General features: G+C 40.8%; 1 protein-coding gene across 22 annotated transcripts in view; it reads left to right on the top strand.

The window, feature by feature from the left end:
- HMBOX1 (homeobox containing 1) overlaps positions 1 to 22685 on the top strand; it is a 111960-nt gene that overhangs the window by 64685 nt on the left and 24590 nt on the right. For all 22 annotated transcript variants that reach the window (XM_062618582.1, XM_062618587.1, XM_062618591.1 and 19 more), the window contains 2 exons: positions 7502 to 7612; positions 15107 to 15260. In XM_062618582.1, coding sequence (XP_062474566.1) covers positions 7502 to 7612; positions 15107 to 15260 — 265 coding nt within the window. The remainder of the gene's footprint in view (positions 1 to 7501; positions 7613 to 15106; positions 15261 to 22685) is intronic.

Raw genomic sequence — 22685 nt, 5'->3', positions numbered from 1 at the left:
CAAATAGATGGCGTATCTTCATCTTCATGTATGGGGAGTGAGAGATATATAGATATAATGTGTATTTTTACCATAAAATGTATATGAATAGTAGGGAGACACAGCTATAGTTTGTATAACTACAGGCAGAGAGAGCTGGGCTTGTTCTGCCTGGAGAAGGCTCTAGGGAGACCTTCCGGTGTGTAAAGGAGCTGACAAGAAAGCTGGAGAGGGGCTTTCACGTGAGCCTGTAGGGACAGGACAAGGGGGAATGGCTTTAAACTGACAGAGGAGAGATTTAGATGAGATCTTAGGAAGTTCTTCCCTGTGATGATGGTGAGGCCCTGGCACAGGTTGCCCTGAGAAGCTGTGGCTGCCCCATCCCTGGCAGTGTTCAAGGCCAGGCTGGACAGGGCTTGGAGCAGCCTGGTCTAGTGGAAGGTGTCCCTGCCTGTGGCAAGGGGTTGGAACTGGGTGAACTTTAATGTCCCTTCTAACCCAAACAATTCTGTGATTCATGAGTCATATTATGATAGATTGAAGTTTTTGAATCACTTGCCTTTGAGCAACATCCCCAGTTCCCTCAGCTGTTCCTCACAAAACCCTTCATGAGCTCCATTGCCCTTCCCTGCATATACTCCAGCATCTCAGTATCTTAGGATGAAGACTTAATAAAATAGATAGCTCGAATTCCATGTTATACCTATAACATATTAATTTTTTAACCCAAGCTTGAATTAAATCTTGAAAATAGGTTTTTAAGGCTTCTTGATGACTAGGAATTACAAACCAGCAAGAGGGAATTTGTTTTCTATGGTATTTCCAGTATTTGAAAGGTCAGAAGAACCCATCTGTCTGGGAGATTTGGGTCTGCAGGCATGCTAGCAGTTCAGGTAGGCAGGCAGAAATGGGCACTTGATCCATGGAGCTAGGAATTCCTTCCACGTCTCCAGCTCTTCTCTGTGATCTGGGCTAAATTATTTGTCCTTCCCTGGTTTCAATTTCGTCTGAAAAATCATGAGATTAACATTTAGTGTAACTGAGGAATATTATTAGCTTTATCAGATGTTAGCATTAGTACTTCAAAAATTAAACATTAAGTCTAGTTGCTTAAATTATACCTGAACTCTGAAGTTTTGGCAGTTAGTAGGTCCCTCCCCTACTTTTGTGCAGTCCTTGCCTGCATATAGTCCTGGAATAATGCTCTCTGATTTGACCATCATGTCTACCAGCAGTCAAACTAGCTTCAACAGAAATAAAGCAAAGAGGGAAAAATTGCAGAAAAAGACTCTCTAAAAGAAGCCAGCATTTTTTTATTTTATTTTTTTGTCAGTGCAGACTGCTGCATGCTGGGCCGTTGAATCAGAATTATCACACCAAGTCTAAGAGTCTTTATCAGTAAATGGAATGGAGCCAATGATAATGATATAGGTGTCTTGGTGCACGTCTTTGATACCCCTGCAGGCAGACTGTAGGAAAGTCAAGACTGGTCTCTTCACACCTCATTTTGCTCCTTCTTTCCTCAACCTACTGTCTTGCATTTCAGTTGCTGTTAAGTTGGCATTTAGCCTTTGGGAGGTTTCATTGTTTGTCAGGCTGCTCCTCCTGAAAGGACACCATCCATGTTGTACACAGTTGACTAAGTTTCACACCCATCCCACTCAACTCTCCTGGGTAACAAGGAGGGGGAATCCAGAATGTAGCTGCACAGTGATCAGAGAAAATACTACTAGATGTCGCTTTTGAGTTTGTCAGTGGGACAGGCAAAGATCTAAGTAATGGCAGTGCTTTATTATCTTGTTTTCAAGCCATATCAGTGGTTAACCAAATAGATCTAAATGTTAAATGGCTGCATCCTTTTGCAGCGGTGCTTCCGTGGACCTTTCAAATGAGAAAAGAAAGTGGTATTTTGCACGTGATGCAGTTTCTCAGGACGAGGTGGCATCAAGGCTTGCACTGCACTGTCATGCACCAGTCTCTTCCACCTACTACCCTTGGCAGGTGAACTGTGTCATCCTCCATATGCTTGGTGGGAAGGTCTATGTGAGCCAATTCATTTTAAATATAACCCATAGCCTCGCGTAAGCAGATGTGTAGTACTTATGTGCCACTGTTAAGTACATAGTTATGGCTTATCTGAAAAGAAATAGTAAATCTCAAAGAAATGTTTGAAGGGACCAGATTAAAGAGTATACTCAGCACTTCTAGGGAGAAACATCAGCTTCCTCTCAAAAGTACAGCATGGTGAAGAGTGACTGAAAATGGCTCGGGACAGAGATCCAGCACAGAAAGCACAATGTCCGAGGGCTCTCACTTCCAAAGCTGTCTTAGGCCAGCTGAGTGCTAGCTGACTTGTGTATTCTTCAGATGTATCCAGCATCCCTTCCCATTCAGGCTGTGAAACAGGCTCCCAAGCAAACTGTTACTGGAGGCTGCAGTGTGGATGTTGGATGTATTTGGCTTGCCCATCCATTGGCTGCCACCCTGCATCAGCTGGAAGTCTTTTGTGTAGCACTTGAAGTAAATGCAGAATAGCGTGGCCTCAGCTTTTAGCATCCATCTCTTCTTCTTGGTGTACTGAGAGAAAAGGACAGACTGGAAAATAGTAACCAAGTGTTAAATAGTGACTTGAAATAGCATAACACTTACTAATGCTGGTCTTAAATGCAGGAACTGCTTTTTATAGAAACTTTTTTAATGGTGTCTGTAATAAGATAAACAAGAAGCACTTGGGTTGGGCTCTGTATAAATAATCTCCTACTGATAAGAAAAATGACAGTATAAACAGGAGCTAATAATAGTTCCTGCGGAATTTCCTATCGTGTTAGTTGAAGCTCCTTTTAACTTAACTGCAGCTTACTTGGGGGTCGGTATTTAGCCCTACATATGGCAGTTGAGGTGCCAAATTTTTTATCAGCAATAAATTGAAGTTGTGTGCTGCAATTTGCTTTAATTGCCATCAAAATTGTATCACGGTACCAAGGGTGTTATGGTCAGAGGGCAAAGGATAAAGAGATAAATATAAAGTAGTTAAGAGATGCTGTCTCTTAGCTTCTGAATGTAGATGGAGGGTGAGTGAAACGTTTGCAGAAACTAGTGTCTTTCTGTTATGTACTACAGTAAAGGAGAAAGGAAGGAGTATACACAGATGAGCCTTTTGCAGCAAGGCTAAATGCTTTGATGGATGATGCCTCTGCAAGGTTTGGAAATAGTAGCTTTTCCATTTTTTACACATAGGGAGTGAAGAAACAAAAAAGAACCTTACTTCCTTGAGGGTCATAGTGGAGACAGTCTGTTGCAGAACAGGAATTTGAATCCAGGTATCTCAAGTCATAGGCTAGTAGCATAAAGACTGAACCACCATTTAAAAAAAAAGAAATCAACAACAATAAAATGAAGAGGCCATTTATTTTTTTTCTTTTAATACAGAATACGTAGAGCTTTCCTGTGTGCAGTTCTGCTAACCTTCCCAATTATTCTGCTTGTACCATTCAGCTCTGTCCTACTGTCTCTATCTTAATTGATATGAGATCTTCAGGACTTATGTTTGTGTTTGGTAAACACACAGAGCATCTTGCGCGGTGGAGGGCAGCCTTGAAGCACTGCTGTAACATAAATAAAATCCCTTAAGGTTTGGAAGTGATGCGTAGGGATGCTGAGCAAATGTAAATAAAAAGTGAAACTGAAGTACTTCCATTGTGAAGAGAATTCAGAAAATTGCTTAGTTACTGATCATCTGAAATGACAAGAAATAGGATTTTGAAAAACATTTTCCTCCCTGTTTTTTTTTTTAATACTCATGACAACACAGTGAAAGATGTGTTTTTCTGTCACTTTGCAAGTTTTCTGTAGACAAGGTTTACTAATCTAAATTGATAGATGTCCTCTGCTATGGGAAGGAGTAACATGTGACATGTCAACATTTCATAGAATCACAGAATGGTTTTGCGTTCATCCAGTTCTAACCCCTGCCACAGGCAGGGACACCTTCCACAACCTTCCAGGTTGCTCCAAGCCCTGTCCAGCCTGGCCTTGAACACTGCCAGGGATGGGACAGCCACAGCTTCTCTGGGCAACCTGGGCCAGGGCCTCACCACCCTCACAAGGAAGAACTTCTGCCTAAGATCTCTATCTCAGTCTCCCCTCTGTCAGGTTAAAGCCATTCCCCCTTGTCCTGTCCATACAGGCTCATGTCAAAGCCCCTCTCCAGCTTTCTTGTCAGCCCCTTTAGGCACTGGAAGCTGCTCTAAGGTCTCCCTGAAGCCTTCTCTTCTCCAGGCTTAGCAACCCCAACTCTCTCAGCCTGTCATTGGAATTGCTGTAATTCTTTGTGATTACCACTTCTTCCTTCATTATGTTCTGTAAGAAAACTAGTTGTCCTCATTACAACGTATTCATGCCCCTGTTGATGCAGAGCCCAGAGGATTGCAGTCTTCCTTGAGGTCCGTGATTCAGTTTGAGAGTGAATTTCCTCAAGACAGCTGTATTTTCAGTACTGCAGAGAACTTATTTCATTAATCTGCTTCTGGCAGCAGACTGATTTTTTTTTTTTTCCCTGCCAGTGCAATTTCCTAAAGTAGCATGATTATAGACCGTGTGACAGGAGGGTACTGGTGATAGTACTAGTCATTGTCCCTGTAAGTCAACTGTGCAAAACCCACCTGAGATTGAAGAAACTCTGATGTGACAATTTGGGGATATGTTTTTTTTAATTGAAAGGAGTGAAAGATGAGTTTGTGATTAAGACACTGTACCCAGGATCTAGGTGATTCTGCTTCAGTTCTTCTGTTAGGACTTTGCATGTGACCTTGAATCAGTCAGGCTGTTGGAATATGCTGTTTTGGGGCCTCTAAACCAAGCTAAGGTACAGATTAAAGACATTTATATCTTAAAAGCAGAAACAGGATGAGTGATATAGGTAAAGGAAACATTTAAGAGGGTTGGCTCTTATTACAGATGTATGAAACAAGGAAAGAGAATAATAAATAGGAGAAAAGAATAACAGGATATGGGATTCAAATGGCCTTCTAGAGGTTGTCCGCTACTTTCCTGTGACCAAACCAAAGATCAGCTGCCTAAGCCATACCAGGCATGTTCTCTGGGTTTGCAGCATTGCTATGGAGGTCTGTAAGCTGAAGAGCAAAATGGGCTGTGGGCTTTTTGCTAATGCAAAAAATGCTATGGACTACAGCCTGTTCACGAGATGCCACAGTCAAATAATAATGTACTGAGAATTTATTGTTGAATTTATTGTTACTACATCTCAGCATCCTTTACAAATCTCCATTTTGCAGAAACAACTTTATAAACTGTGAGGACTTGCAATGGGTCAAATGTGGACATGGAAGTACACAGCTTGAATCTTCTGGCTCCTGCTCCTTTGCTTTGTCTTGAGCACATTGTCTGGAGTGGCTAACATCTGTACCACTTTATGACCCTATCAGACAGCCTCTTGAGCAGCATTTGGATTTTCCAGTAGCCTCTTGTTGAAGATACTTAATCTCTATTTATAATTTTATGTAATAATGCTTTTCATTTGTATCTTACCTTGTTACCCAAACACTCAACAAATATTAATTCACTGCAGTAAGCCTAAGTGGACTGTAGTAAACACGTTAATTAATGGTGCTGTTACCCATTGATTAGTAGGAGCCAGGCAGCCAAAAGCAGACATGAACAGTTGTGACCCGCAGCACTGTGTTAAAGAAATGGCTTTTCTAAATCATAATAGTAAGGGAAGAGCTGCAAATTTTCAAAACTTGGTCTTTTCACTGCCCATCAGGCGTCTGGATTGCGAGATTTCAATTAGACTGAAGCCTTGTTTTGAGTCAGAGAGGTTTATCAACTTTTATTGACTTATTTTGGTAGTAACTTGTATGCTTCCACAGTTACTCAATGTAAATTTGGCAGAATCGAAGGTTTGTGTTTAGCTGAATAATTTTGCTTCCCTACTAATATGAACTCAATAATATATCCCAATGGGGATGATCAACTCCTGAGTGGCTCAGCTGTTTCTGAAATCTTCCAGATGTGGGGCAAATGCAGTTGCTGAGAATGGGTGTTAAGAACGTCAGTAGATGTACAGGAAACAGACCTGAGCAGGTTTTGTGGGCAGAGCTCTGTTGAATAGCACTAAGCTTCTGTACTCAAAATATACCTGTCCCTTTTCCCCAGGACAATTGAAACTTCATATGCTCCAAAATCCTCTGTAAGGAAGAACAGTTAAGAGCATAAACTCCGCATTGTAAAAATCTGGTTGGAGTGAATTCCCCTGAATATGATACTTGAGAGTCAGGTTGCATCATTGTGAAGTTAACTAGCTTCAGTGTTTCAATGCAAAAAAAAAAACAACCACCAACAAAAAAGCAACCAAACCCCACACATAGTAAAATCCCCTTATTAGAAGTGGTAAAACTACAGGGGGTTGTTTTTCATGAGTTAAATATGATTATGAGATCTTATAAAAGTTTGATGCATCTCAAGAGAGGAGAGGTAGTTTGGTTTCCATGTGAAAACCAGCCTTCTACCGGCCTCAGTGTTATCACCAAGCAGGTGGTAGCACAGGTGGTGTTCAGCCATATATTATTTCTTGGAGCACCTCCTAAAGCTTTACTTCTCAGGTGAGTTTAGATGTTATTAACCCTTTTTGTCAGCTGAAGAGTCTTGTGGAAAGCACCAGAAATCCTCCAGTACTGCTTCAGTTATTCAGCAAACTACATGTATTTTGATATTTTCAAATGAATCTCTTAGTGCACTTTTAAACTTATTGCACTATTTGGTTCCTCTCTTTTTTTCCCTTTTCCCTTTCTGCATTTGCTTTTCTGCATTGATCCTTCATTCAGTGTCGCACTTTGGAAATCACTATTAACTTGTAGGGGTTTTTCCCATTTTACTATTTTCTTAGAATTCCTGCCTTAAAAACTCTGGAACTTTTTGTCCCTAATCTTGTGTGGATACCTAGAGCATGAATCCTGCTTTTCTGACAGACAGCTGCCCTTTGTCTGTTTCCTGGCTGCTGTTATAGCTGCTGGTAGTTGGCTTGCTCCATTTCTGGACTGATTTGATCTATGTCACATAAACTGTTTCTGCGTTTATCTCCCTTCTTATTCAAGCCTTGAATGGTAACAATCTTCTAACTCCCTTCTTTATATATAGTAGGGGGTAAGGGACTTGTTTCCATTTCACAGATGACAAAATTCCAGAATGTGGGAAGTTGTGAACAGTTCAAGTCAATGGTAGATCTGCCTTCCCAATTTGTACCCTCTTTGCTTGTAGGTTGATTGTGCCGATTCCAGGATGTACCTTGAGTAAAGTTGAAGATAACAGGGAGAAGTCAAAACAGTTAGGGATGGGGATCGGAAAGCTTGAACCATACATTTTTTGTAGTTGAAACATTATGAGTTCCTGAGCTTTGTAAGACACCTTTTATCAGTATATAAACCACTTTAAAATGTTTTGAAAAGAGCAAGTTTTCTCTTCCCCTCTCTCTCTTTTTCTTTTCTTTTGTTCTGTTTTTTCACAGGTATCAGTCAGAGCCGGATCTCCCATTGGCTATTGCAGCAGGGGTCGGACCTAAGTGAACAGAAGAAAAGGGCATTTTACAGATGGTACCAGCTTGAGAAGACAAATCCTGGTAAACAAATACAGCCTAAACATCTCCTGCTGTTTTATTTATGGAAATAAATAAAGCCTTTTGTCACTGCTTTTTATTATCACTGATCATTCACCTCTTGGTCTGGTGTCCTGTAGAGGTATTCCCTCTCACCAGTTTACTTTTTTTTAGGAGAGTAGGAACAAATACACGCTTTGCTTTGCAGTAAATGATCTATAGCTGACTCATCTGTAGCCATGTGTCCAGTTCCTCAGTCATGTTACCCTGTCCTCAGTATAGCCAGCTCTGGGAATCAGAAGCTTTCAGGTGAAGTTGTAGTCAGGTAACATGAAATACATGCTGAGGCTCTTCAGAAAAAAACAAATAAAAAACATTAATAACATCTGCATAATAGAATGTTGCATTAAAAAAAAAAGCAGTTTTGTGTAGAGGAACCTTGAGATAACTTCAGAGGGTTTCACTTTGGGTGGGATGTTGATAGGTAGAGCAATAAGTTGGAGATGTGCCTCTCAAATCCCACCTGCTTCTTCAAATCTCAAAATAGATCTTAAATACAAAAAGTAAAGCTCCTCGTTATCTTTTCACTCACCAGCAATCTTCAAAATCACAGAAGAACTAATTTCCTTGCATTGTTCTTCTCCGTAGATTTATTTTTTTTTTAAAACAGTTCCTATTTTTCCCTTTAGCAGTTTTATTGTAAAGATCAAAATATTTACATTCAATTTCCTTTAAACTATGGCATGATTAAATTAACTGTATAATTGTTTTAAGAAACTTAAGACTTGGACTCCCTAATGTGAATTTGGCTTTATATCCAGAATTCTATTAAGAAAAATTCCAGTGAAAACAGATCTTTACAACTTCTGCTTTGTGTATAAGCTGAAAATCAAAGAGGCTGAAGCTGTTGGTTTGAGAATGAAAAACTTGAGCTTAAAGTTGGGCTGGTTCAGATTCATGGCTGAGCCCATCCTTTCTGTTAAACATGTTTAGAAAATGGTTTTAAAGAATGAAAGTGCCAAGGGTTGTGAGGTGCTGGCAAGCTGCAGGGATTGCCAAGAAGTCTTGATTTTGCAGTGGGTAGAATTGTGATACTAAGGACCAGCAAAGTTACCAGTATAACTGCTTTGAAAGCCTCAAGTTGTACCCTATGAAGTAACTCTCAGCCACTTCCCTTTTATGCAAGGTAACGCCTCCAAAACAGTGGAGAGAACTAAAGGGGGTTTGGAAGATGTAGGTTGTTTTGTTTTTTGTTTTTTTTTTGGGGGGGGGGGGGGGGGGGGGGAAACAAAAAAACCCAAAACAAAACAGAAGTTCCTCCACTAACAGTGAAAATTGTGTGGATCTTTCTTATGGCTTTGCACCTTGCCATTTGGAACTGTTTAAGAACTAGTATTCTGTGGTGAGGTAAGCGAAGCCGTGTCAAACTTAGCACTAAAATCTTTACTTCCTCCTCTTAAACTTCTTTCTTTCTGCACATCCACAAGCTCACATCTTGTTTATCCTTTCACTCTTGAGAAACATCTAAGAAAGGAAGACTTACAACACGGAAGGTTATGGCTTAAATTGAAATGAATCAACATTAATCTCTAGTTCTCTGATGCACTGTCTTCCCGAAGTCTTGTTCACTTTTCTTTATATACACATGGAAAAAATTCTTGAGTTGTTGCTTGAGTGTAACTTATTTTTGACCAAAAGTTATTGCACAGCATTTCCAAGAAGTGTAAAAAGCAAAATAGCTCATCAGCCTATGCCAAGGGACTATTTAGATGCATTTAAATTCCCTTTAGAACCAAGGAACATTTGGTTTCTTTTTAGAGACTGAGGTAAAGGAAGGAGCTCTCAGTTTTCCTGTAGCTGTTGGAAAAGTCTACTTAAGGAAAATGTGGTGGTATTTATTTATTTATTGTAGGATAATCCACTGCTTTGAATTACTGCCATCTACTATATTGCAGGTCAGATTGGCTAGCCAAGAGATAATTAACATGGATACATTCAAGTGTATACAGTGTATTAAGAAATGTACAACCTTGTTCAAAGAACCCTGGCTTTAAATTACTGTTACAAAACCAATTTGGAGCCTAAGATTTGGATACTACTTACAGTGTCCTGTGACTAGTAGACTAGACTAGCCATTCAGCTGTCATCTTTAGAGTCAGAAAATGAGAAAATCAGCAGAACTTCCTGCCCTGTTCAAAAGAATCAATGTTGTCATTGCACTTTCTGTAGAGTGCAAAATTTTGTCCTTCCCTCATAAACTTATATTAAATGACTGGCATGTGTTTTTTCTATTTCTCACTTACTAGGAAGTGGCATTTGGCTTTATATTCTCATATATCCCATCTTTTCCAATTCCAGCTGCTGGGAATAAAATCTCAATCCTTCCCCTTCGAGTGATAGAGTCAGATCTCTCTGTGCAGAGGCACCTACACATTCGAGTTGCCAATGGACGAAATGAGGTCTTTGGAAGCTTTTAGTTCCCCCATTTCTTCAGTTCCTTAATTTGGAAAACTGGATTTTCAGCGTTAGTCCATTTTCTGGCTGAATTCGTTTGTGTAATAATGGGAAGAAAACTTTTGCTTAGAATTGAAACAGTTTTGAAGGGCTAGGATATCAAATATAATCAATTTATGAACTCTCAACAAAGAATAGTTGTTTTGTACAGAAAGCACTGGTGATCACTTGGCAGACCTGTAGTCTTTCCTTGGCTCTGCCAGTTTTTCTGTGCAACATCTAGCAAATGACTTCTCCTTTGCACCTCACTTTCCCATCTTGTAGATAAAGATGAGACTGTTTACAGTGTGTGACTTGCCTGCCTTGCCTGTAAGCTCCTCACAGCAGGGACTATTACTATGCCTATATAAACAAAAGAGGACTTACAAATACATCAAAAAAGATTTTATTTTTATTTTTTTCAAATGTATAATGTGCTATATAATGCTTTAAATCGTCCACAAGCAGTCCTGCATTTGCTAACCCAAGAACTTTGTGTTGTGGAGCCTCATAAGGTTTTTGAGATGTTGCTGCTGTTGAGACGTTGCTCCTATGGAGAAGGGATTCAGCAATTCCATTACTTTCCTTATTTGTCAGCTTGCTTTGAACTCTTGAATATGCTGTTTATTATTTGCTTGGTTTTGTTTGCTGGTTTGCATGCACAGGTTCTGTACTTCCATCTTCGGTGGTGGATGTTCAGACAACAGCAAACTTGAACACTGCAAAAGAGACTTAGTCTCATGTATCAGGAAAATAAAACAACTTTTCCTACGGTATGCAATAATCTTGCTCAAAAATTTCTTGATCAACATTTTCCTGGTAGGAGTGATGTCAGAGTTAATGGCAGTGCTGCAAATTCCAGTGTACTGGTGATTGTAAATTCTTTCTGGAAACAGTTGCCAATTAGGGTGAAAAGCAGTTTTTTGTTGAAGGGAAGAATTCAATGCTAAATGCTAGTGTTTGAAAGGTCTTTCATCCAGTTGTAGAATCATAGAATCATAGAATGGTTAGGGTTGGAAAGGACCTTTAGATCGTCTAGTTCCAACCCCCCTGCCATGGGCAGGGGCACCTCACACTAAACCATCTCACCCAAAATCTCACCAAGTTAATACGGATACTTTTAATTTAGCCTGAGGTTTTTTCGGGCAGGCACTATATCTCTTGTGTTTTGTAGAGGACTGAAAGCATTTTGGCAGTAGATAAATAGTATATGTTTCAGAAGCTGGTGTACAAGTGCAGAGTCCTGTAATGTTCTGACTGTTTTTCAGAGCCCATAAGTTATAAATACATAAAATATTCCTTTTTACATTGCTAGTTGCTAGTCCGATTAGTTTGGCAGGCACTGGGTCTTGGGCAATGTGGAGAGTTTGTCATGAGAAACTTTGGCATGTCTTTTGCCTCCGTGTACTGCATATTGAAGCTGGCATCTAGAAATGATGTGTGGAAGTTACAGATGGATACAGACTGATTCCATCTAGTCTGGCTATTTATTTCTGCCAGCCTTCTGTAATAGGAAGGCAGCTGTGGTCACCTTGGAGAAAACCGTGTGCTTTTCCTCCTTGAACAAAAGGGAAAAAGAAAGGTAGTTATTATCAAGTTGTAGCATCTCTTGTGTTATTCCCATAGCAGTTCTTGTTTAGCTATAAACAAAAAGCCTTCAAAAGGGAAAGAAAAGAAAAAAAAAAAAAAGAAAAAAATCAGGGGCTGGATATCCCATGAGATTTGAACTGGAAATGTATTGTTGCTGATTTACTGTTTTACAGAGTAAAGAGAAAATAGTCCCTGCTTTGATCTTCTCTATCCAAGCAATGAGCTCTGTAGGGGGGGGTTTGGTGTGCAGACTGCTGATTCAAATCTAGCCTGGCTGAGGAGTAACTGAAAGGTGTTTATTATGTGATCTCGGGTCAGCCTGGCTAAAAATACAGCATGACATCTGTTCTTATCAGTATAAATATATGATAAGTACTTGCTGCAAAGGCTTGCCAGGAAATGATTTCTTGGAGCTGGGAGATGGCCTGAGGCTTGCTCCAACCATTTTGCACATCACCCCTGTATGATGGGGCCTCTCTGAGACATGTGATGTGGATCAGGAATTGCATGTGATGCTTGTAAGACCAATGCTCTTTCTTCAGGAAAGTATCTGGGATGTGCTGAGAGAAAGCAGGCCTTTGCCTTGAGGAATTTTGAGTATAGAGATAGAGCTGCATTCCAGCTGGAGAGCACCACTTTTGCCTCCTCTCCCCAAAACCCACCTGCAGCATCCCCATATGTCGTACCTGGCATTTATGAAAATGCTGGCTTGCACAATGGAAATACAGTACTGTTGCAAAAGGTGCATGGCACTGGCAGGGAATGAGATGTTGCATTTCATTTTTCTCTGCAAAAGCAGTTCTTCCCAGATGCTTTACCTCTATACCCCTTAAAGATTTATTGCTTTTTGATGCATATCCTAAGATGAAAATCTTACACTGCCTTTGCTCTGCTCATTCTGCTCAAGAGAGAATTTCCACTTCTTTAAAGTGTTTGAGGGGTTTGTAAAAAGAATCTGACCTAGTAACAAAGATGAAACTTATTAAGTTGCAAAGAAGTTGAGCTGGGTGGCAAGGAGACTGAAATGAAGCATTCAAACAGTGATCCCCAAATGCTCATTTAGTTGAGTGTGATGAAGAAAAGCTCCATAGTTACCTTATCAAAAGTGGCAGCAGTGCATATGTCCTCCACTTTTGCCACTTGTGTAGTCAAGCACATTTGGGCCTCTGTATGCATTCAGATGCATCTGACTTTATCTGTGTGCAAAACCAGTGATGGGTCCTTGCTTGTAATTCTCAGCATACTTCTTTCTGACCTGCTGCTGATACTGATGTTACCCCATGTAAAAGAGAAATAAGTAAATTGATCTTGCAAGGCTACTAAAACAAAGCATCTTCTATTCAATAAGTGAATATAACAGTAGCAGGAGCAAAGTTACGCTTTAAATGCAGATCCTTTTCCAACCTTTGTCTGAAAAATCTCAGACAAATTTAACAGGAGTACTTTATGCCTCTTATCTCAATCATAGAATCACAAAATGGTTTGGGTTGGAAGGGACCTTAAATAAACTCATCAAGTTCCTGTCCCCTGCCATGGGCAGGAGCACCTTCCACTAGACCAGGTTGCTCCAAGCCCTGTCCAACCTGGCCTTGAACACTGCCAGGGATGGGGCAGCCACAGCTTCTCTGGGCAACCTGTGCCAGGGCCTCACCACCCTCACAGTGAAAAATTTCTTCCTAATATCTAATTTAAATCTACAATTAGATTGTTAGGCATCACTGAGATTTCTGTGCTCTCCCTTTTGAAATAAAATTGGCAGGTAGGGAAAGTATACTGCTATGGCAATGCAGGGAAAGGTAATTTCTTGTCCTCTTCTTCCCTGATTCTTTTTTAATCTATTTTTTTTATTTATTCTTGAAGTGTATTTAAATCCTGGCAACTTGATACTGACCCAGACCCCTACACTGTGCAAGAACTAGAAAGTGTAGATAAGGAAATTTCCTTGAAATGGCTGATAAATCAGTAATATAGGAAATATTTCACGTGTCAATAAAAGTAAGTAAGCCATGTAGGCTCATTAGCTGGGAATTAGGAAGAGGTACCATACATTGTGCATGCAAGGCAGAGTTTGTGGGCTTCCCTTCCTGGAGACTTCTGGGTAAGAATTTTAAGTTATTTTGGGCTCTGATACCTAACACTGATGCAGGCCCCTAGCAGTAAGGAAAAAACTCACTGTGCATTTCTGGAAAGGAACGCAGCCAAGTGCCTAAATAGCCAATTTCTTGCTTTTTAATTCTAGGAATTTGTTTATTGGTTAAACTTTAAATTCCCTTGACCCTTTTACTCTGTTTTGTATTAAAGAAGAAGTTTTGTTTCACCAACACAGTATGTTTTCATTATTAAATCCTAACTATTCTGAGTAAGTTTGACTACCCAGAGGGATTTGCTTTTTTGGCCCTGCTTTTAGGTGTGCACAGTACTGTATTCCTGGTGTGAGCAGAGCTGCCTGCTTCTCTTGGATCTATACAGGCTAGTTTCGTGCATGAATTCCAGTAGAGCTTAGTATGCTCATGGGATACATATGGTGATTTATCTTGTCATGCAACTGGAGTTTTTTACTTTTTTTTTTTCACACAAGAACTTTCTTCCCTCCAAAGGAAGTCACTGAGCACAAAGCTCTCCTTCAGAACATACCCTGTTTTACGTACTAATGTCCTATACCAGGTTCCCATCCTCACCAAGGGATGTATGAAAGATCAGTCTTTCAGTTTGCTTGATTTATCTTGATTTATTAACTGAGAGACTCTTGTTGAAAGAATCAGTGGTAAGTTTCAAAGGGCCTTTCCTGAAAGTATTTTGCCAAGTCCTGACTCTTGCTTGATGCTTTCCAGCTCAGGATTCTTGAAAAGAAAAATATATCCATAGAAGGGGGACAGAAGAGGAAGGGTGTGATGTTAATTTGCTTTTGGTGACTTTTTCAAGCAACCTAGCTCTTTTGGAGCCCATGTTTGTACAGGTTATGGGGTGTGTTTCTATTGGTGGAGCTACTTCAGTGTTTACTCAGCTCTTTGGACATGTTGAAATACCTTGGGTATAAATTTACATTTTGCTTCCTGAGACTGATGTACATTTAAAGAGAAACCTTCTATTTCTCATTTTGTGGCAGAAAAGGTAGCATCACGCCTAAATAAATCCCAGCTGGGGCATAGCTCATCCTTTCCTCTCAATGAAGATAGGACAGTTTTTTCAAAGAGGCTGTCAGCTCAGTTATGTCTCCGTTACATATCCGTGCTCACCTGATACCTCTCTGGCTTGGAGGTTGGGGATGGGAACTCTATCTGGTTTTGTGCATCTTCAAGGTGTCTGTGTTTGATAATGCTTTGCTTTTTTAATTTGAATGATTTCATCATCTGTCTTGTCTTTTTTTCATGAGCAGGAGTGAGAAAATGAGCATGGTTTTAATACATTAGGAAACACAATATTTATTATTCTTAGGGGCTACATTAAGCATGAGACCCGCTCCTATGCCAATAGAAGAGCCAGAATGGAGACAGACGCCTCCCCCAGTCACAGCTACCTCTGGGACCTTCAGACTACGGCGAGGCAGTCGGTTCACCTGGAGAAAGGAGTGCCTGGCTGTTATGGAAAGGTATGTCACTCAGGGGGTTTGGAGATGGGCATTTTAAAGCCAGTACAAGTGTCTTTTTTCCTGCTCTGGTGAACACCAGCTTCATTTTCGTGGATGTGTTTTAGCATCTTAAGTCCAGTAACAGTGTAGTAATTTGATTTTAGATGGTAGAGTAGGAGGAACCATTTTACTGCTTCTGTTTTAAAAAATGTTATACGCCTTTGGACAATACCTCATTTTTTGTAGCCCCTAAAACATCTTGTCCATAGCTCAGTCTGGGAGCATTGCCATTCAGCTCTTCCTTTGCTTTTGCAGAAGCCTTTCCATTTAGCCTAACACAGGCTCTGTCTCAGTGGGGGTCTGTGCATGCTCTTTACATTCTGCATTTCTCCTTTCCCAGTTTACTCATTTGTCCTCATAATGAGTCATGTTATAGTTGTAACTGGCATTTCTGCACTGCTGTAATTGTTCAGGATGCAAAACTTTGTCTAACAAGCAGTAGATTCCTTGTCCAAAAAGGCTCTTACAACCCTTTTACATGAGCTGGGAACAGTACAGAGCAAAGTGGATCTTTCAAATACATATGCAGAGTGGCAGGTGATCATTAGAGCTCCCAGCCCTTCAGTCCTGCAGAGAGGAAGCACTCTGAGTCTGGGCTCCTGGCTGCCTATGTGCTTTGCCTTTCCCTCTCCTTACACTAATGTCTCTTTTGTGGATAATGTCGTATAATAGAAAAGGGCTAGTGAACTCAAATGTAGTTTAGGAATGAATGCTTATTTCTGGTAAGGGCTAAATGGCTGGGAGGAGTTTTATTCCCTCGGAGAGTGTGAGAAACCTCCTTTCCATGGAAGCACCAGATGACTCTGTGTGTGCTATACTCCTCTCTGGTTTGCAACTCCATTGAGTTCTTGGCTAGCGAATTTTTAGGATCTTCTGCCATTTCCATAATGCTTGTCTTTCATTTTGCTTGCACAAGGGCCTCTGGAACTGATCAGAAGCAGGAAAGTGCCTCCATTGCCTAAGCTAAGATCAAAACACTGAGCTCCCTCAGGGACCCAGGCCATTTTACAAACAAGAGGGACGTACATCTGTGTGGCCACAGGCTGTCACAGGGTCTTTGCAGGGCTGAGACCAGTAACAAAGTGTTTGTTTCCCTGTTCTGTCCTGGCACTGCACTGATGTTTTCGGCTTTGGCTGAATGTTTCCCCAAAGGAAATAATGTAAATATTTGAAATCTGTTCTGTTCTGCTTTGCTAGACCCAACTAATGCAAACTCCTGAAGTCTAATAGTGTAGGGGACTGGGTTTTTATGGTGTCCTCCTCCACACAGGTGGTACAACGTGCAGTAGGATCTTTAGCACTTTAAAATGCTTATGTGACCCTCCTGATTGCAGTAAGTAAAATGGCAGAACCATTACAGCTTCATGTACCTTCAGGACAGTACCATGTCCTTATTAACTCCTCTGTGTGTGAAATACTGAGTTACTCTGAAGTAAAATTAGAGCTTTTGGGGGATGGGTATTTTCCTTCTTGGTTTCTGTCTGGCCTAAAGTATGATAACTGCTGTTATTTGCTGTTTGAATCACGATAGTGCCTTAGACTCCTTTGTGCTAGGTGCTGTGGAAACACAGAGAAGGAGGAGAAAGCTAAGCAAGTGCTCCCTTTCGTCCTTCTCTCTCCTAAAGCCAGTCTCTGCTGTGACACTCTGAAGAAGTCAGGCAACCTGTAATGATTTGGTATGTGTCTGTTAGAAAGGTGTGAGTTTTGATTTTGGATATGGAGAGAAGCAAGTCAATGTGTTGACATTGGAAACCATCCAGTTGTATATACAGATACATAATCACTTGATGTAATTTTTTTGTCATTCTTGGTTTTGTTTGCTGTGTCTTGTGCTCTGCAAGGTCTTTGTTGCTGGGGTTTTCTTCATATTCTGCTGTTTCATGGAGACTTCTGCCACATTGCCTTAACCTTGGCTTTAATATTTATTTGCAAAGCCTTTGCTAGGTCACTGCAAGCACTGGATTTCACAGCCTTGGGTGTGAGTACTGCAAAGTGTGGCTGAGGATGTTTACTTGATGCAAGAACACAGTAAACTTGAGCTGTGGTAAAAGCTTTGTGTGACAATAAAGCTACACTGGAAAGTAAGTTGTGGCTATGGTTGTTTAACTGTTACATTTTAATAAGCCTCGTTGAGCGGTAAGGATGAGCTGTTTTATATTATGAGTTTTGAAAGCATAGGAGGGCAGCACTCTCTTGTGGGCCCTAGGAAGAAGCTAACTAATTTCACTTACAAGTCACTGGAGTCCTCTAGACTTGTGCTTAATATGACTGATTAACAGCAGCCAGGTTGGATGTAACCAGACCCCTGGCTGTCTGGCCCAAGCAGATCAGGTTCACTGGATGCCATAGGGTCAGGAATGAGCATTTGGACCAGTGAAATGGTCCAAATTGAATTGACATGGCATGTGGTCTGATGCCATTTATCTGGTAATTTGCGTTTTCTTCTGAAGGATTAAGTTTTGATTGTGACTGGAAGCATCTTACTCAGTTTAATGGACTATTTTCTTTAATCAATACAAATTTCATTGCATTGTGTTTCTGTGTCCTGCAGCATCTTGATGGTACACCTAGATTTTGGTGCACACAGGGATTTGCAGATATTGGTGAACACAGGGATTTAGGCACCTAGATTTGCGACTCTTATTTTGGAACCTCAGTAAAGTGCTTTCATCTTGGCTTCTAGCTATTCAGCAATGAGAAATAGAGATCCAGAAGGCAATTCTATCCCACTAATGCAACTCCTATGAGGGCTATGTGCTCCTTCTTCTCTGGCTACAAGAGAGGAGACTTGTGCAATTAGACCTAACTTTTGTGATTTAGTTAAATGCCTGAAGATAAGAGGATTGGATCTAGACCTTAATGGAAACTTGTGTAGGTGGTGCAGAACTACGTCTTCCTATAAATTCTGAAACATTGGTGTGAAGCTGTATAAAGATACTTTTGGCGAGGATCAGTCTTGGGCTGCTCCATCAGTTAATTCTGGTATGTGCTTCTGACTTTGATTCAGTTGGTAAGAAATGCAGTTGCTAAAAGTCGATGTGTCAAACCAGCTGAGAGCACTTCAAGGAAAGAATCTGAATTTGATTGCAAAAATTAGAGAGGTTTGCTTCTAGGAACAGGCTCTCCAACTGAAAATGCACAGCACCAGTCAGTATTTGGCACATGAACTGAATGAGAAGGGTTGAAGGGCTAGTTTCTCTTTTTTAAAAATATTTAAATAAACAAAAAATCCAGTGCAATTCATTATTGTATTGGTGCCAACCTGTTATAATTAAGATTAGAGTTAGGGTCAGCATGTATACTAAAATGTCTAATGTACGTAAGTGTCTGTGTACAGGGTATGTGTATTAAAGAAACTAATTGGTTTATACTGGATTTCCGGAATGCTGCTTGTGGTTTCTGTAATTCAATTCTCCAGTCTTTACTGCTTTTTTGGAAATTCTCCCAGGGTAGTTTATTAGTTGCTAGGCTTAGATTTCGGACAATAGATTCAGGACTCTTTCTCCCTCTTTCTTTTTTTTCTCTTAAATATCTCTCTGAATATTTATGCTCTGAAGGTTAAGAGGAGCAATAGTTCCAGAAAGTAAAGTTCTATATTTAACTGCAGACTAGGTGTGGTTCAGACAACTGCAGTGCAAGCTCCCTCTCGCTGCTCTTCTAGTGGTATCAACCTTGACCTGTTCTCTTCTTGAGCCTCCTGCTCATGAAATATGCTGAGTTTTGTGTGTGGTGGTGATGTCGTGTGGCTTACCCTCCTTTGGGAACAGAGCTAAGACTACAATAGTCCTTTCTGAGGTTAAACTTGAAAGTCTGTTTCTGGTTCAGTTTCATGTTTTTTGTTACATCTTGCCCCACAGATATTATTTTTTTCTTTTCTCTGCTTTACTTTTTCTTTTCAACCCCTCTCATTATAATTATGAATTTGAAAATTCCCATAGGGTTTTCTCTTTTTAATGACACTGTATTGTCTTGTCTATTTTTTTTTTTTTCTCCAAATGACTTGTGCTTCTCTTCTCATCATATGTTGGAGTGGAATTTATCTTCTTTTTCAGGGAAAAAAAAGCATCCAAGATTGGCAGCAGAATGAATGACTGTATACCTGTTTTAAGGCATTTTTGTTGGGTGCTATTAAAGACTGGAGGGGAAGTCTGAGTGTCGTTTTTTAAGTGTATGCTTTATCGAAAGATTAAATTAAAATAACTGAAAATTCTGCTCTGAATAAAATGAATAATTCATCAGTTGAAAGTATTTCACTTTGTCTAGGGAGCAGGGACTTTGCTTTCTGGTTGAGGGTTATTTGGTTTGATTTTATGGGTCTGTTTTTTTATTTTAATGCTTGTCTGTGTTTTTGAAGCATCCTTTTGTAAGGATGTATTTAAATTAAATCAGACTAGATGATACAGCTACTTAGTATCCCCGTTTCATAGGTGGCATTCCACTCGGCCTTGTGATCCAAGGCAACTTTATTCATAAGAGAAATGGGTTTAGATTTCACAAGGTACTGAGGGTTTAGTTTCATGATACAGCTGAGCTGAATTAACAGTTTGTCACCATCTCATTCTTAGGTGTTACCCTGTCTCATTGCCCTTCTCAGTTCCTCCTCCTCAGTTTCCCTACTCCTGCCACCCCGCTTTGTGCCAGATACGTTTCGTGTCTGATGGAAATACCAGCCAGTTCAGCTCGGTTCAGAGAAAAATAAATCCTTTTTATTTCCCCCTGCATTTTACTGAGTTGGTTCAGCTTGCTGTGCAACAAGGGTGTGCCAGAACTGGCCCAGGGCATATGACAGGAGTGCACCACTGAGGGCATAGTAAGGGGAAGTTAAACAAAATGAGAAACATTTTTTCCATGGTGTTTAGTTTTGTTTTTTTCTTTAATCTGCTTGGTTTGTTCTGATTTTGTTTACTTTCAGCTGGATGAGTTCCTGCTTTAGTTAACAGCATGGTCATGCTGACAGTGGTGCTGGCATCGTGGAAGAGGTGTCCTTTGATTTTTGCCATGGAGCAGGAGTGCCTTAAACTGCCAAACTCTTTGTTAAATTTCACCAGGTTGTATGCTTGTTCCGACTTTAAAGTGGAGCCAGGTTGGTGAGGAAAGTTATCTCCCTGCTAAAACCAGTCACTGTTGCGTTTCCATCAGCCGCACACTTACGCTGGGGAATATTTAGCATCATCTACTCTCCTGAAAGAAGCTCCTCCTGCAGTGATTCCAGTGAGGCGGTGTCGGGCTAGGCCGGCAGAGCCCTGTGCATGGTTCTGGCGCTGAGTGGTATCAGCCCTGACATGCGTTATTAGAAATTCTTCCGATTGTGAAAGCGCTATTACTGCAGCTCTCCTGAGCGCTGGGGCTTCCACGGCTTCCCTGGGGAAAATGAGAGCTCTATTAGCTCCTGAAATTCAGTTAGGATATTTTCTTAGTTAATTTCATCCCATTACTCTTAGTTATGTCTTCTAGCAGAACCTTAATACTGGCCCCATAGGGGATCTAAGTTTCCTGTGGAAGGCTTTGGAAGAGGTTTAAGTTTTGGATTCATTGCGTTTCTCCCTTTTCAAGCTGACAACAGAGCAGGAAGTAATGTCTTTCGGCCCCTTCCATTAGGCTTGTGCATTGTTAGAAACGGAACATCAGTTTATCATCAATGTAACGATGTCCATTGGTTAGTTTGGGAATGCTGCTTGTCTTCTTCAGGTTTGTTTCGTAGCCTGCTGGGAGATAAGGAGTGCTGAGAGTTATGCTCTGCTCTCCTTGTGAACATTGCATGGTGTTGCACCTTTCAGTGACTCGCCATTGTCAACTGTAAAATATCTGTCATAGAATCATGGAATGGTTTGAATTGGAGGGGACCTTAAAGCTTATCCAGTTCCAGCCCCCTGCCATGGACAAGGAAACTTTCCACTAGACCAGGTTGCTCCAAGCCCTGTCCAACCTGGCCTTGAGCACTGCCAGAGATGGGGCAGCCACAGCTTCTCTGGGTAACCTGTCCCAGGGACTTAACCACCCTCATAGGGAAGAACTTCTGCCTCAGATCTCATCTCAGTCTCCCCTCTGTGAGGTTAAAGCCATTCCCCCTTGTCCTGTCCCTACATGCCCTTGCCAAAAGCCCCCCCCCCCCCTCCAGCTTTCTTGTTGGCCCCTTGGGGCACTGGGAGCCTGCCTTAAAATCTCCCTGAAGCCTTCTCTTCTCCAGGCTGAAGAGATCTCTGTGCTTGGGAGACTGAGCCAAACCTTAAATAAAGGATGAACAAGGTGCTAAAAGCCTGTAACTCCTTGGTTACCAAGGAAGATTGGTGTTAGACATTAGGAGAAACTTCTTAACTTTAGCAATGGTTGAGAGTAAGCAGGCTATCTACAGAAATTATGGAGCATTTCTCAGGAGCAAATTAGCTAAAATCTGTCAGGATGGTTCTGATGTATATTTGATCTTAATGCAGGGGGAAACATCAGGTGGCTACATTATCTTCCAGCTCTATTCTGTCATAAGGTGTTTGTTAGTCAGCAACTTGCAGTGGGAGGTTCAACTTCATTAAGTCCTTTGAGATGTAGGGAGTGTTTTTTTAGGATCTTTGTTTGACATTGGTGCTTGTGAAATGCTTTGCAATCTGTGAGTGCAGGCACTTTGCAAAGGCATTCAGTAAAGTTCAATTTACAATTTAGACCCAGGCAAGATCATCTTATTGTCTGAAAGTTCAAGTGGTTTTGCTCAGGGTCATTGCTGTATGTCTTCAGAAAATGCAAGAGCAGACATTTTATGCTTGCTACACAGTATCTTCCTTATTTTGCATTAGATCAAGCTATGTTCCCTCTTAGACATGCATAATATACAAGTTTCCTATTCTAATCAGCTGTAAGCAAATCCCAGTTGTTTGGCAGATTGCATGCAGTAAAATATAACTCAAGGATGTCAGTCCAGAGTGCTTGCCAGACTCTGGTCTGTGAAGGATCCAGCACTTAGTGAGTTATTTTTCTTTCTAGGGAGCTCAGGTGCTTTTTGTATCTTTGTGTCCTCTCTTTCTCTCTTCTAAAATAATAAAAAAATCTGTGGGAGGAGCATCTCTTTGTGGCACACTCCAGATAAAAATTTTATATCTGCCAAGGTCAAAATAACTGAAATCAACATTTGCAAAAGAGCCTTGTCAGTCTGACCTGCAGCACCACTGTCTGGTGAAATAAACCCATATTTTAAGAATAGGAGTTATTCTCTAGTCCACATATCCTCCTGCATTTCTCCAGCACCAGCTGAGATACTTCACGGGCCCCATACTTCGGGGTGGTCCTGTGCATGCTTACATGTGCAACATCCAGCTGCCCTGCTTGCCCTTGCAGTGATTTCATGTAGCTGTCCCCAGTGTGTAAACCTGTGTTGGGGCACTGTGTAAGAAGAGAGAG

Source organism: Pezoporus occidentalis, unplaced genomic scaffold, assembly GCF_034315485.1.
Source record: "Pezoporus occidentalis ecotype Australia unplaced genomic scaffold, CSIRO_AGI_Poc_V1 ctg201, whole genome shotgun sequence".
Taxonomy (NCBI): domain Eukaryota; kingdom Metazoa; phylum Chordata; class Aves; order Psittaciformes; family Psittacidae; genus Pezoporus; species Pezoporus occidentalis.
The sequence above is the reverse complement of the archived record's forward strand: the minus strand, read 5'-3'. Positions and strand labels throughout refer to the sequence as shown.